Genomic DNA, 13,776 nt, shown 5'->3' with positions numbered 1-13,776 from the left:
CGATGACGCTGGACCATAAGGCCGGTCTTTCTGACAGTGGGGATCCCCAGCACCAGGGATCATACCAGAATGCAAACCGTGTTCTGAATTCAGTGCACTGTTGGCTTTCTAGCGGTACATGATACTGCACACCTATGAGGACATGACAGGACCTCTTTAAATATTGGCATAACTGCTATGTGCTAGTCCTGTAGACCAGACCCTGTCACTTTACTGTCCTTAACCCCCTTCCCGACATCCACCGTACTAGTACACAGGGGGAGGTGAGAGCAGGGAGGCTGATAAGTCAGCAGCAGCAGCCTGTGCTATACACACAGCACACAGTGCTCACTGAACTTTCAGTGCTCGTTGCTGGCTAATTAGCATATCAATAAAAGCGAGCTAATTCAAAAATGGCGGGAGGATTAACAAACAGAATATATGTGTGGAATAGCCTTTCTAAAAGCTATGCAAATATATGCTTAGTTAAAAATGAGTTTTCCCAATGATAGAATCCCTTTAATTTCCCTTCTGTTGTCTTCAATCACATACATACGCTGCCACTGGATCTCTGTTGTGTAAAACATGTTTAGGGAGCCAACATTCGCACGGCAGATATTGGGAAGGGGTTAAGTCCAGCAGTACAGGACACTGATGCAGAGCGGTTCTCTGTTCTAGCCTATATAGTGGGGTCAAAGCAGATGGGCACATTTGAAATGAGGTTGTCTCCATGAGACAATCCCTTTAACTGCAGCCAGGCTGATCTTATTGTAACTTACCTTTTAGCCTATTGCTTAGCATCATGCGAAATGTAGGTCACTTTCTCGCTGTCAGAGAGTCACCACAGGAGTGTATATATGTGTGTGTTTAGATGCAAGCCTTTGTCGCACCGTATCTCTTCTTGTCTATGGCAAAGCACTGATTACACTGTCACTGTAACAAGAAGAGAAAATTATAGCGTTGGCTGCTTATGAGGAGCCGGAATCCACATGCTGAGGCTCTTTTGTTATCAGGAGCTTTTTTATTTTTCAGATGAAAGTATTTGTTTAGTAGCTTGCATTTTATTTAATTAGTGAGTAGAGAAGTACAGTATTATGTGAATGCTGTCTGCCGCAAATTAATGTTTATCCATGAAAATAGATAAGCACATTTACCTATACCGCTAGGCATCGATTATACCGTTGAATAGGGGGTGACACGAAGAAAACATCCAGTGAAGAAGGCTTAAATTATATGTTCATAGGTTACAAGACCAAATCGCTTCATAGAAATTATAATAAGCAAAGCCTATGTGATAACATCTTGGACAGAGACTTCCCATGTAAACAAGGTGAATGTTTCTTCCAACTGAAATATACTTATAAAACCAAACATGCTATATATGTTCTAGATCAGGAACGAAAGAATCTACAGGTGCCAAGTGCTTCACTATGGTAGGTGAAATCCATATAGAATCCCTGACTCTAATGCTGATGTTACCCCACATTTTTCCAAAGTCTGCACCATGTAAATCCAGCTTAAAACATCATAAATAGGTACCCTGCAATGTTTGGAACTACACCTGTTGCATGGGAAATGTATTATTATTAGAGATAAGCGAGTAGTATTTGATCGAATACCTCCCCGCCATAGGTATGCGTGTAAGCGGCCGAACACCAAGGGGTTAAACGCATTGAATATTTGATGCGCTTAACCCCATGGTGTTCGGCCGCTTACACGCATACCTATGGCGGGGAGGTATTCGATCGAAAACTACTCGCTCATCTCTAATTATTACACAGCAGTCCATGTATTACATGGATGACTAGAGTCCCCTAATCAATAGACAATGTCCCCGCTCAGCACGTCACTGTCGTTTATTTTTGGCTAATGTAGTGCTATGTCTTACGCTAGGTTCACACTAGCATTCAGGTCTCCATAATATGGGTCCACGTAGAGACCCAAAAGACTGAGACCCTGTCCACTTGAAAGTGGTTACCAGTGGAAACTCATGGACCCCATAGACTATAATGGCGTCTGCCGAGTTTAAGCCAAATTTCTGCTGGTTTTATATTGAAACCGGTGGAGAGAAAGGTTCTCCATGCAGGACTTCTTTCCGTCGATTTTAAGCAGATGTCTTCTCCAACGCAGATGTGAACCTAGCCTTACTCTTAGGGGGGATCTGGATAAAATGTAACAACAAATTAGCAGTTAATTAATACAAGGTTATACATTTTAGGGGACATAATATCCTGAAAAGCACGTGGCATCCATTGTTCTATCAGATACCCAGTTCACAGTGAGGAATGGGATACCGAGTATATGGTGCCAAACCAACAAGGTGTTCTTATGTTTTGTACTTACAGCCACAGGGCATTATCCAGTATTTTACTGTATATGTCATGAATTACTGAGCTACAGTAGTAGGTGTGCAGCTGTACTCCTGCCATTAGTTGCTAAATTTAATAGAAATCTAGGGAAATATTGCAGCTCAGCTGTGCTAAGTTGTTCCCATTGACCCAATTCATCTCTATGGGAGGGAGAGATATAACCCCCTCCCCGTTTCTTAATGCATAAATTAGTCCTATGAAATCTGTGGACCTTAAGTGTTGCTTTACAATCTGTAAAATAGGAACATGTTCTCACATAATACTTTTTCCTTGAAAATACTGATCCAAGGAAGTTTGCAGTTGCCAGTATGGGATCAGGATTCTTTATTTATATATTTTTTTCCAGTTTGGTGGATTTATATTTTTTTCAGCCTACTATTTATTATATGTGCAGTACACGAAAGGTAAATTCAAGGATCTGGCTGTGTTTAAAAAAAAAAAGCTGGTGCATAGCTTATTCTTCAAGAAACTTACATAGGGACTATATCAATAATACATGTATGTTGCAATGTTAGGGTTCATCATTGTTCCTCTGATATATAATCATTCATTTACCCTACAAGACTATCCAACTATGGTCGACATCCAGCTATACTTTCACAAAAATCTGGGATCAACATTTGCCCCATATCCGCAAATCTGCACCTGTCCTATGTATCTTTCATTGTTGTCAGAGACACGTTTTAAGTGACACAATATAGACTAGTTGTATGATTTGGAGATCTCCACATATCACTTTGGCCTCTGCAGAGGTGAAAAGAAATAGAATTGCCATCTTAAATGGAACAGAGGTCAGCTTTCAAGTTATTTCCTGTACAGCTGACAAAAGAGCAAGACTAGCTATACTAGGTACATTATGGCTGACCCTAACAACCCTGCTTAACGCTTCTGCACCAGGCCTGGACTTAAAAAAAAAAAAAAGTCTACTTTAAAAGCCGTTTAGATCTTGGTTTATATAAGCTGTGTCTTCTAGAGAATGTGCACATATTAAATGAACTTTCAACAAATCTCTGCTTTGTCACCATTTGTGCCCATTATACTAGTTTATGGTTATGTAGACAAAAAGAAATTTATCTCTGGAGTTCTCCAGTTTTCACTGATTAAGGAAAATTGTTCTTTTACTGCAGCAGCAAAGTTAACAAAAACAAACACTGACAGTTTAAAGGGATTCTATCATTAGAATCCGTTTTTTAGCTAAACCCTTGTTGGAATAGCCTTAAGAAAGGCTATTCTTCCCCTACCTTTAGAAGTCTTACCAGTGCCCTGTTTGGTATATATTCCCAGTTTCTTCATTATGGTAATGAGTTTTAAGAAAACTCTCCAGCTCCACCTTCTTCTTGTTCTCTACCTCCACCTCTTCTCTCTCTTTTGGCCACAGGAAAATGGCCAACGGACATGCTCAGTCGGCCATTTTCCTGTGGCCAAACAGGAGAGAAGAGGTGGAGAACAAGAAGAAGGTGGCGTTGGATAGTTTTCTCGCAACATTGGGGACCACCCCCAGTGCTGCGAGAAAACTCATTACCATAATGAAGAAACCGGGAATACCGTATATACCGAACAGCAGGGTGGAGAAGACTTCTAAAGGTAGGGAAAGAGTAGCCTTTCTTAGCCACTTCTGGACCACCCATAGAGTATATACGTCCGGATAGTGGTTGCCTATTTCTGACAGGATGTACCTATACGTCCAGTCAGATCACAGCAGCTGCACAGAGATCGTGCAGCTGCTGAAGCTGGGAGCCGGCTGTAACTTCAGCCGGAGCTCCCAGAGAGATGGCAGGGAAGGTTTATTCCCTTCCCTGCCATCTCCATCGCTGTGGGCGCCACCATGATGCGGCCGCCCTCTGACCCGGCGGTCACGTGATCTGCCGGGAGCAGCGTCTTGCAAGAGCTACTGGGTCCTACAGGACCCAGGTCAGCTCTGTATATTGTGTATACAGCGTGCAGGAGGCTGTATTCTTCCTGCAACTGAGGCTAAATGTACCAGCCTCAGTTGCAGGGGAAATCAGCCTCCAATACAAAAAAAAAATAATAATAAAAATATAATAAAGTTTTTAAAAAAATGTAAATAAAATAATAATAAAATAATAATAATAATACGCTAATAAAACGCCGTTATTAAAGTTTATAGCCCCACCCCCGACGACACCATACAAAATAAAAATTACTGTAACGGAGAGGAAAAACAATTTTGTAAAGTTTTTCAGTGACACTTTGTGTTATTAAAGAGGACCTTTCATCAGATCGGGCACATGCAGTTTTATATACTGCTGGAAAGCTGACAGTGCGCTGAATTCAGCGCACTGTAGGCTTTCCCGATCTGTGCCTGGTGTAAAGCGCTATTGGTCCCAGTACCGTAGGGCTTTACAGTCAGAAGGGCGTTTCTGACACTTAGCCAGGGATGCCCTGCTGCCCAGCATCGCCTGTCGCGCTGTACTGTGGAGCGGAGAGGAACGCCCCCTCCCTCTGCTCACACAGCTTGTCCATAGACGAGTATTATCAGGAGCAGGAGGGGGAGTTCCTCCCCGCTCCACAGTACAGCGCGATAGGCGCTGCTGGGCAGAAGGGCGTCCCTGGCTAAGTGTCAGAAACGCCCTTCTGACACTAAAGCGCTACGGTACCGGGAACGATAGCGCTTTACACCGGGCACAGATCGGGAAAGCCGATAGTGCACTGAATTCAGCAGTCTGCCAGGCATTTGTGCATAGGACATGTAGGTATACACCGCAGCCATTTGGATGAATAGCTATCCATATTATACAAAGATGAGTCACATCCACCCATTAAGAACCCTCTCTATGATGTCCATTTGCCCTAATAGGGTATATGTTTAGTGGTTATCTTTACCTGTCTATGTACAAGTTAACTTAATGAAACATAAACTGAAATAGGTCAAATTTCCTTAAAGAAACTTTGTAATGTCTGATAAACATGCCTGCCTTTCTTCATCTTTGAATATAGGTCACAAGAAAACCTCTGGCGCACCAGAAACTAAATTGTAAGAGTTGTATAGGGTAGTAAAGGAACAGTTGACCCCAATACCTGTTGGTTTATTCCTGACCTGAATTTGTAGCCTGTTACATGTTGACAATGTTACACTAGGTTCACACTAGCGTTCGGGTCTCCGTTCTCAGCTTTCTGTCAGAAGATGGAAAGCTGTCAGAGCGGGTCCGGCTGTGAGCGGTGGTGACCGTTTTATGCTCTCCGCCGCAAAACCTGTTTTTTAAAATCGGACACAGAGTCGGAAAATCAGTCCTCTGTGTCCGTTTTTAAAAAAACGTTTTCGCGGCGGAGAGCATAAAGCGCTCACCGCCGCTCACAGCCGGACCCGCTCTGACAGCTTTCCATCTTCTCAAACCAAAAAAACTTGAGACAAAAAAAAACAAAAAATACTTAAAAAATAGAAAATATTTATTAATTCATAAATAAACACTACAAAATACAAAGGGAGACAACAAAAGACAATCTACCACATAGTAGCAGAATATACTGAATCTTCTCACTGGTTAAATGAGCAGAGGGAAACCCCCAGGTGATACCAAACAAATATCCAAGGGAAATGCACCAATTACATAAATATAAACATATCAGAGCAAAATAATCATATATAAATATAAATAAATAGACAGTACATACCCATAGTCATAGACTATTTATTTGTTATGCATTAAACAAATTTTATGAAAGTTTATGAAAGATATAAGTGTATGTGGTAGCATTTTGCATTGAGACAATAAAATGACTTTACCTGGATATTCCAGTTGGGTTGATGTGGGTAAGTGTGCACATTTTGGCCTAATCTCAATTTACCAAGATCGTAAACAACAATTCTGCCTTGAAATGTTTCACATTTCATGTTTTTAGCTGCCTTTTCTATATTGAGTCTTTTACACAATATAGCCGCTGAGATCAGACCTGATTCAGACTGTGTTTTTTTTCCACTAAGGTACAGTTTGTAATTGAATTTCTTTCTGCATCCCTGTGTAGCTGAAAGTTGTAAGGATGCGCAGACTGTGAAGATTAAAGAAGAACCCATGGAGGTTGACATCCCTGACTCTTCCGTCTCCCCCAGACAAAACATTGGTTACAGCACTTTATTAAGGCAAGAAAAAAACGAGCACTTGCAGAAGATGCCGGAGTGCAGAGTTATTCCCGAGGGAAACCTGTTCAGCCAAGACATCTCTGTGAAGATGGCTTCAGAACTTCTCTTCAAATTGTCAGGTAATATACCAATTTATAGTGGTGTTTTTAATGTCAAATTCCAGAAATCCAGATATAAAGAATTTGATGACATTTGGCAGCAAGCCACATTACAATTTATCTCTTTGCCGCATGATGTCCTTTTGTACATTTGTCCGTAGCATTGCCCTTCTGACAGTGAATGTTAAAGTAAGGTATCTACATAGATCAATCAAAAACATCAGAACAAAACAAAATATAAAAACAGGAACAATAGTTACTCTGTTGTGGGCAACACAACACATAGGAAATAAGAATAACAGTAATGCCAAGTCTCTGCAGACACAAAGGAGAGCACTATGCACCTATGTCTTCCTGAGACCCCCTTTCACCAATTCATGGCTACTACAAATTCCATCTTTAGAGATCTGCAGAGTTTCTATTTATAGAGTTTTTTAGATAGTTAAAGTAGCACTAACATAGCACTTTACATAAAGATACGTGAATAATGTAGAGCATTATTGTGCATGGGTTAGCAGTACATAGTCTCCTTCCAAGGAACATATGGCACTGGGTTTGTAGAAGCCACAGAAGTAGCTCACAAATTCTAACTCTCATTCTGTTTTATTTTACAGAGAAAGTCAGCAAAGAAAACAATCATAGCAAGTCAAATATTATTAGAACAACCAGGTATTTCTTTCATTTTTTCATGGAATATCTTGTATGTATTAAAATTAATAAAGTGCAATAAAATACAATCATTGTTTTACAGAATAGTCATTTGTATTAGGAATATAACCCAAGACTGACTTTAGAGAATTGAGTTGACATTTACAGATATTTTTTTTGTTGCATAACTAAAAATACAGCAATTAAATGATCTGAATTTACTGTAGAATATTATACAATAAGAAAGACATAAGTTGTTTGTGTACTCATAATCTTCTTTACTTTTAGCCCATTTTTTACAGAAGAGAAATTTAGACAATCACCCTTCACCTCAAAAGATCTCCCCAAAAACGAACCTTCTCCTCAAGGAAGACCTTCATTGCCAGGTATAGTAACTAGATTTGAAATATATATTCCTTTATAAATATTCCCATGATTACCTCTTACGTTTTCTATAAGATCATGAGATACTACTGACACCGCACATCATAATATCACTGTCAAAAGGGGCTAGTCAACTTTAAAAAGACTTTGTCACCTGAACCCTATATATCATCCCAGCCCTGCAGATAGGAACGCCTGAATGAAACAGTGTTTTCCGTATATGAATCAGTGCCTCCGTTACCAGAATATTATTTTCGTCAATATGTAAATGAGCTCTTTAGAACAACAAGAGCGTTGACCCTTACCTTTTTGGAGCAACGGCGACATCCTTACTGCTCCAAAGAGCTAATTTGCATGTTGACAAAAATAGCAATATCTCATCAATGGAGACCACTGAAGTGAAAGAATTTATGCCAGCCTCTCATGGTATAGGTCAGTGAATGGCTTAATACCAGCATCTTGTTTAGTCTAGTCCACTGTTAATACTGTTACTTTACCTAGACTTGCTGTCTGTTACAAGAAAGTAAAAATGATGTGCTTCCTGTATTTGCATTGAATATCCTCTTTCTTCCCTGTTCTGAACATCGAGTATGTGTAAAGGTGAATGAATGCCGAGATGCAGCATCATGAGTACTTACCCAATCACTTATTGTGTTGATTGCCTGCTGCCCCTTACATTGCCCTTCCCATTGAACACACACTTGTTTGCCCAGTCCAGGGGACAAATTAGTCCATAGCCCACATATTACAGAGCACATTACAATGGTAAACAACATACCTCTGTTAAGTATGTCACTTGTAGATTTGGAGAAAAATAATTTTGAAGCCATATGTAAATGTGGCAGCTAGTGCACTGGGGGCAGGCATTCCCCTCTCTGGTGCACTGCTCTTACTACTACTACCATTGCCTGCCTGTACCGCCCTATGCAGTGAGAATTGGCGTCACCCATCTCACAGCAGCAGAAAGAGCTGGGCTAAAAGCCCGCCTCCAGTGCACCATCTGTCCCTATAGGATAAGACTGCAAGGTCTACAGGTATGTTGGTTATCACTGTAATACGCTCTTTAATGCGTTGGTATCAGTTAAATCTGCTTGGAGGAGGTGGTAGACACATCACCTTTTATTCTATACACTGAAGGTGGCAAGTTAGGAAAGTGCATTTTATATTTAAGGAACAACTCCTCACATTAGTTTTCTTCTCCAATTTTCTAAAACATGGTTTTAATTTTATGATGTATATATAAAAACATAAAAGATATCTGAGGGTTTACTTTATTGTGTAGATCTAGGATCTGTCACTGGCCCTATGTGACCTCTGTTTTCACTTACTGATTCAGAAGGTTTATTTCCGTGAACTGATAGTCAGGGCTCTCAATGCATTCCTTTTGGAGTCAGATTTAGGCTCTCATAGGAATGTATTGAGTGTCCTGTCTTCCGATTTACTGCAGTACACTGTGTGAATTGGCAAGCCAGAGGGGAGGTCACGTGAAGCAGCGACAGACCTAAATTTACACTCACTTTAAAACATTACACAATGGAAACCCCCTTTTAGAAATAATGGGGGAACAGAAAATGATTGGATGAAATGCAACTTTGGATGAAATGCAACTTAAACTCACCCCTGTAAAAGACTAACCTTTCTATTACTGTACTTAATGCTTACTAGTATATGACTTTTAACAGGAACGATTGCAGCAGTAGAAACCTCAGACATCAATACATATTTATGTCTCACAACCAAAGACGTTAATGAAAAGTTCCTCGAATTTATGAAATACAGGCCAAATTAGACCTTTCTATTGGATCTTGACAGCAGCAAATAATATATAGCTTGAAAGAATGTCTTTTGTGAGGAGCAGGCATAACCAATTATGGGAGCCTGACCCGTAACTGAGGTTATATGAAGACCACAGATGTCCACATAAAATCAAATCGCCATCCGTGTCACATGCAGTGTTGAGGTCAAGAAACAAGTGGGAATAATATCTGTAATGAGCAAAGTGATGCTCATTATCAATTCTCTTAAGTACGGATGTGTCATCTGGAATGCAAAGGCCAAAATTAAAGCAGGTTTGGTCGTTTCTGGAGGAATATTAATAGAGAAAAAATCTTGAGTAATTAGAAAGGCCCATCATAATTTTACTGGGGATAAGGAAATATACTTTATAAATCATGTCTGAAGTGATTTTGATTACTTTTTAATATGGTTAGGTCTACTCCTTTTATTACGATCTTATATAATGAATAAAATTGGAAACTTATGATAAAATAACAAAATTAAACTATTAAAACCACATATACATTGGTGTGTTGAGCCCTCTGTAGTCTGACTGGTTTTTTGCAGCTCATAAAGTAGAGGGAGAACACAAAGAGATCCCTAATACGGCACCTGGGTAGGGATTGTCCGCAACCATTTAAAGGGAATGTGTCAGGGAATTTTTTTTTAACTATGTTTATTTGATAAATATTTATTTTAATTTTTAAGATTTTTTTTTCCATTTTCAATTTCTAAAACAATTATATTTTGTAATTTTCACTCTGAGTACTAAGCCTAATAGTAGACTAATGCATGCCAATTCTGTAGGGATATTCTTTGCTAGAGTCACTTAATTTATATGACAGACAGGATTAAAGTATAAAATAGCTTATAGATTATAACTAGAGATGAGCGAACACTAAAATGTTCGAGGTTCGAAATTCGATTCGAACAGCCGCTCAATGTTCGTGTGTTCGAACGGGTTTCGAACCCCATTATAGTCTATGGGGAACAGATACTCGTTAAGGGGGAAACCCAAATCCGTGTCTGGAGGGTCACCAAGTCCACTATGACACCCCAGGAAATGATGCCAACACCTCTGGAATGACACTGGGACAGCAGGGGAAGCATGTCTGGGGGCATCTAACACACCAAAGACCCTCTATTACCCCAACATCACAGCCTAACAACTACACACTTTACACACTCAATACCACCTCTCTGACAGTAGGAAAACACCTTGAAACATGTGTATTTGGCACTTGCAGTGAGGAGAGCTTGTCACCAGCAGTGAATTTGGCCCTTGTAGTAAGTTGAGGTTGGCACCAACATTTGTTTTGAAAATCAGGGTGGATTGAGCCTCTAACCAGCAGAGTTTGGGCAAATTCATGGTGGAGGGAGCCTCTAAACACCCCAGTTTGGGCAAATTCATGGTGGAGGGAGCCTCTAAAAACCCCAGTTTGGACCAATTCATGGTGGAGGGAGCCTCTAACCAGCCCAGTTTGGGCAAATTCATGGTGGAGGGAGCCTCTAAAAAACCCAGTTTGGACCAATTCATGGTGGAGGGAGCCTCTAACCAGCCCAGTTTGGGCAAATTCATGGTGGAGGGAGCCTCTAACCAGCCCAGTTTGGACCAATTAATGGTGGAGGGAGCCTCTAACCAGCCCAGTTTGGACCAATTAATGGTGGAGGGAGCCTCTAACCAGCCCAGTTTGGACCAATTCATGGTGGAGGGAGCCTCTAAACAGCCCAGTTTGGGCAAATTCATGGTGGAGGGAGCCTCTAAAAAACCCAGTTTGGACCAATTCATGGTGGAGGGAGCCTCTAACCAGCCCAGTTTGGACCAATTAATGGTGGAGGGAGCCTCTAACCAGCCCAGTTTGGACCAATTCATGGTGGAGGGAGCCTCTAAACAGCCAAGTTTTGGGAAATTCATGGTGGAGGGAGCCTCTAACCAGCCCAGTTTGGACCAATTCATGGTGGAGGGAGCCTCTAAAAAACCCAGTTTGGACCAATTCATGGTGGAGGGAGCCTCTAAACAGCCCAGTTTGGGCAAATTCATGGTGGAGGGAGCCTCTAACCAGCCCAGTTTGGACCAATTAATGGTGGAGGGAGCCTCTAAACAGCCCAGTTTGGGCAAATTCATGGTGGAGGGAGCCTCTAACCAGCCCAGTTTGGACCAATTCATGGTGGAGGGAGCCTCTAACCAGCCCAGTTTGGACCAATTAATGGTGGAGGGAGCCTCTAACCAGCCCAGTTTGGACCAATTCATGGTGGAGGGAGCCTCTAAACAGCCCAGTTTGGGCAAATTCATGGTGGAGGGAGCCTCTAAAAAACCCAGTTTGGACCAATTCATGGTGGAGGGAGCCTCTAACCAGCCCAGTTTGGACCAATTAATGGTGGAGGGAGCCTCTAACCAGCCCAGTTTGGACCAATTCATGGTGGAGGGAGCCTCTAACCAGCCCAGTTTGGACCAATTCATGGTGGAGGGAGCCTCTAAACAGCCCAGTTTGGGCAAATTCATGGTGGAGGGAGCCTCTAAAAAACCCAGTTTGGACCAATTCATGGTGGAGGGAGCCTCTAACCAGCCCAGTTTGGACCAATTAATGGTGGAGGGAGCCTCTAACCAGCCCAGTTTGGACCAATTCATGGTGGAGGGAGCCTCTAACCAGCCCAGTTTGGACCAATTCATGGTGGAGGGAGCCTCTAAACAGCCCAGTTTGGGCAAATTCATGGTGGAGGGAGCCTCTAACCAGCCCAGTTTGGACCAATTCATGGTGGAGGGAGCCTCTAAAAAACCCAGTTTGGACCAATTCATGGTGGAGGGAGCCTCTAAACAGCCCAGTTTGGGCAAATTCATGGTGGAGGGAGCCTCTAAACAGCCCAGTTTGGGCAAATTCATGGTGGAGGGAGCCTCTAACCAGCAGAGTTGGTGGAACTCAGGGTGGAGGGAGCCTCTAACCAGCAGAGTTGGGGGAAATCAGGGTGGAGGGAGCCTAGTATTAGCAGAATTGTGCAACGCTTATGGTGGATGAGTATGAGGATGCGGAGGAATTGGAGAGGTTGAGTACAGACATGGAGTTTCATGTTGGGGTGCTTTACACAGGTGGGCACAAAAATGACGGCTCTACCCAGTGGTGGTTCATTTTTATCAAAGTGAGCCGGTCGGCACTCTCAGCTGACAGACGGGTGCGCTTGTCAGTGATGATGCCACCGGCTGCACTGAACACCCTCTCAGATAGGACGCTGGCGGCAGGACAGGACAGCACCTCCAAGGCATATAGGGCAAGTTCAAGCCACAGGTCCAACTTCGACACCCAATACGTGTAGGGCGCAGAGGGGTCGGAGAGGACAGGGCTGTGGTCGGAAAGGTATTCCCGCAACATGCGCCTATACTTCTCACGCCTGGTGACACTAGGACCCTCCGTGGCGGCACTTTGGCGAGGGGGTGCCATCAAGGTGTCCCAGACCTTAGACAGTGTGCCCCTCGTTTGTGTGGACCGGTGAGAACTTGGTTGCCTACTGGAGGAACTGCCCTCCCTGCCGCCAACGTCACATGCTGGAAACATCTCCATCATATTCTGCACCAATTGCCTGTGGCAAGCATTGATGCGATTGGCCCTCCCCTCTACCGGAATAAAAGACGAGATGTTGTTTTTATACCGGGGGTCAAGGATAGCAAAGATCCAGTACTGATTGTCCTCCATGATTTTGACAATACGCTTGTCGGTTGTAAAGCACCCCAACATGAACTCAGCCATGTCTGCCACAGTGTTAGTTGGCATGACTCCTCTGGCCCCACCGGAAAGTTCAATCTCCATTTCCTCCTCATCCTCCATGTCTACCCATCCGCGCTGCAACAATGGGACGATTCGAAGTTGCCCGGAAGCCTCCTGTATCACCATCACATCATCGGACAACTCTTCTTCCTCCTCCTCCTCCTCCTCCTCCTCCATTAAACGCAGTGAAGCGGACAGATGTGTGGACCTACTCTCCAGCTGTGACGGATCGGATGCTATCCCTAACTCCTCTGTGTGATCTGAGTTATCCCTGATGTCAATCAGGGATTCTCTCAGAACACACAAGAGCGGGATTGTAAGGCTCACCATCGCATCCTCAGAGCTCACCCTCCTTGTGGACTCCTCAAAGACCCGTAGGATGTCACAAAGGTCTCTCATCCATGGCCACTCATGGATGTGAAACTGAGGCAGCTGACTTTGTGGCACCCTAGGGTTTTGTAGCTGGTATTCCATCAAAGGTCTCTGCTGCTCAACCACTCTATTCAACATCTGAAACGTTGAGTTCCAGCGTGTGGGGACGTCGCACAAAAGCCGGTGTTGTGGCACATGCAGGCGTTGCTGGAGAGATTTTAAGCTAGCAGCGGCTACTGTCGACTTGCGAAAGTGGGCGCACATGCGCCGCACTTTCACCAGTAGCTCTGGAA

General features: G+C 42.8%; 1 protein-coding gene across 2 annotated transcripts in view; it reads left to right on the top strand.

Annotated features, from left to right (window-relative positions):
• ZNF827 (zinc finger protein 827) overlaps window positions 1–13,776 on the top strand; it is a 116,876-nt gene that overhangs the window by 74,163 nt on the left and 28,937 nt on the right. For both annotated transcript variants that reach the window (XM_075287977.1, XM_075287978.1), the window contains exons 6-8: window positions 6,333–6,566; window positions 7,160–7,214; window positions 7,482–7,579. In XM_075287977.1, the coding sequence (XP_075144078.1) occupies window positions 6,333–6,566; window positions 7,160–7,214; window positions 7,482–7,579 (387 nt within the window). The remainder of the gene's footprint in view (window positions 1–6,332; window positions 6,567–7,159; window positions 7,215–7,481; window positions 7,580–13,776) is intronic.

The sequence above is a fragment of the Leptodactylus fuscus genome, chromosome 1 (assembly GCF_031893055.1).
Source record: "Leptodactylus fuscus isolate aLepFus1 chromosome 1, aLepFus1.hap2, whole genome shotgun sequence".
Taxonomy (NCBI): Eukaryota; Metazoa; Chordata; class Amphibia; order Anura; family Leptodactylidae; genus Leptodactylus; species Leptodactylus fuscus.
Note: the sequence above shows the minus strand (reverse complement) of the source record. Positions and strands in the feature narration are given on the sequence as shown.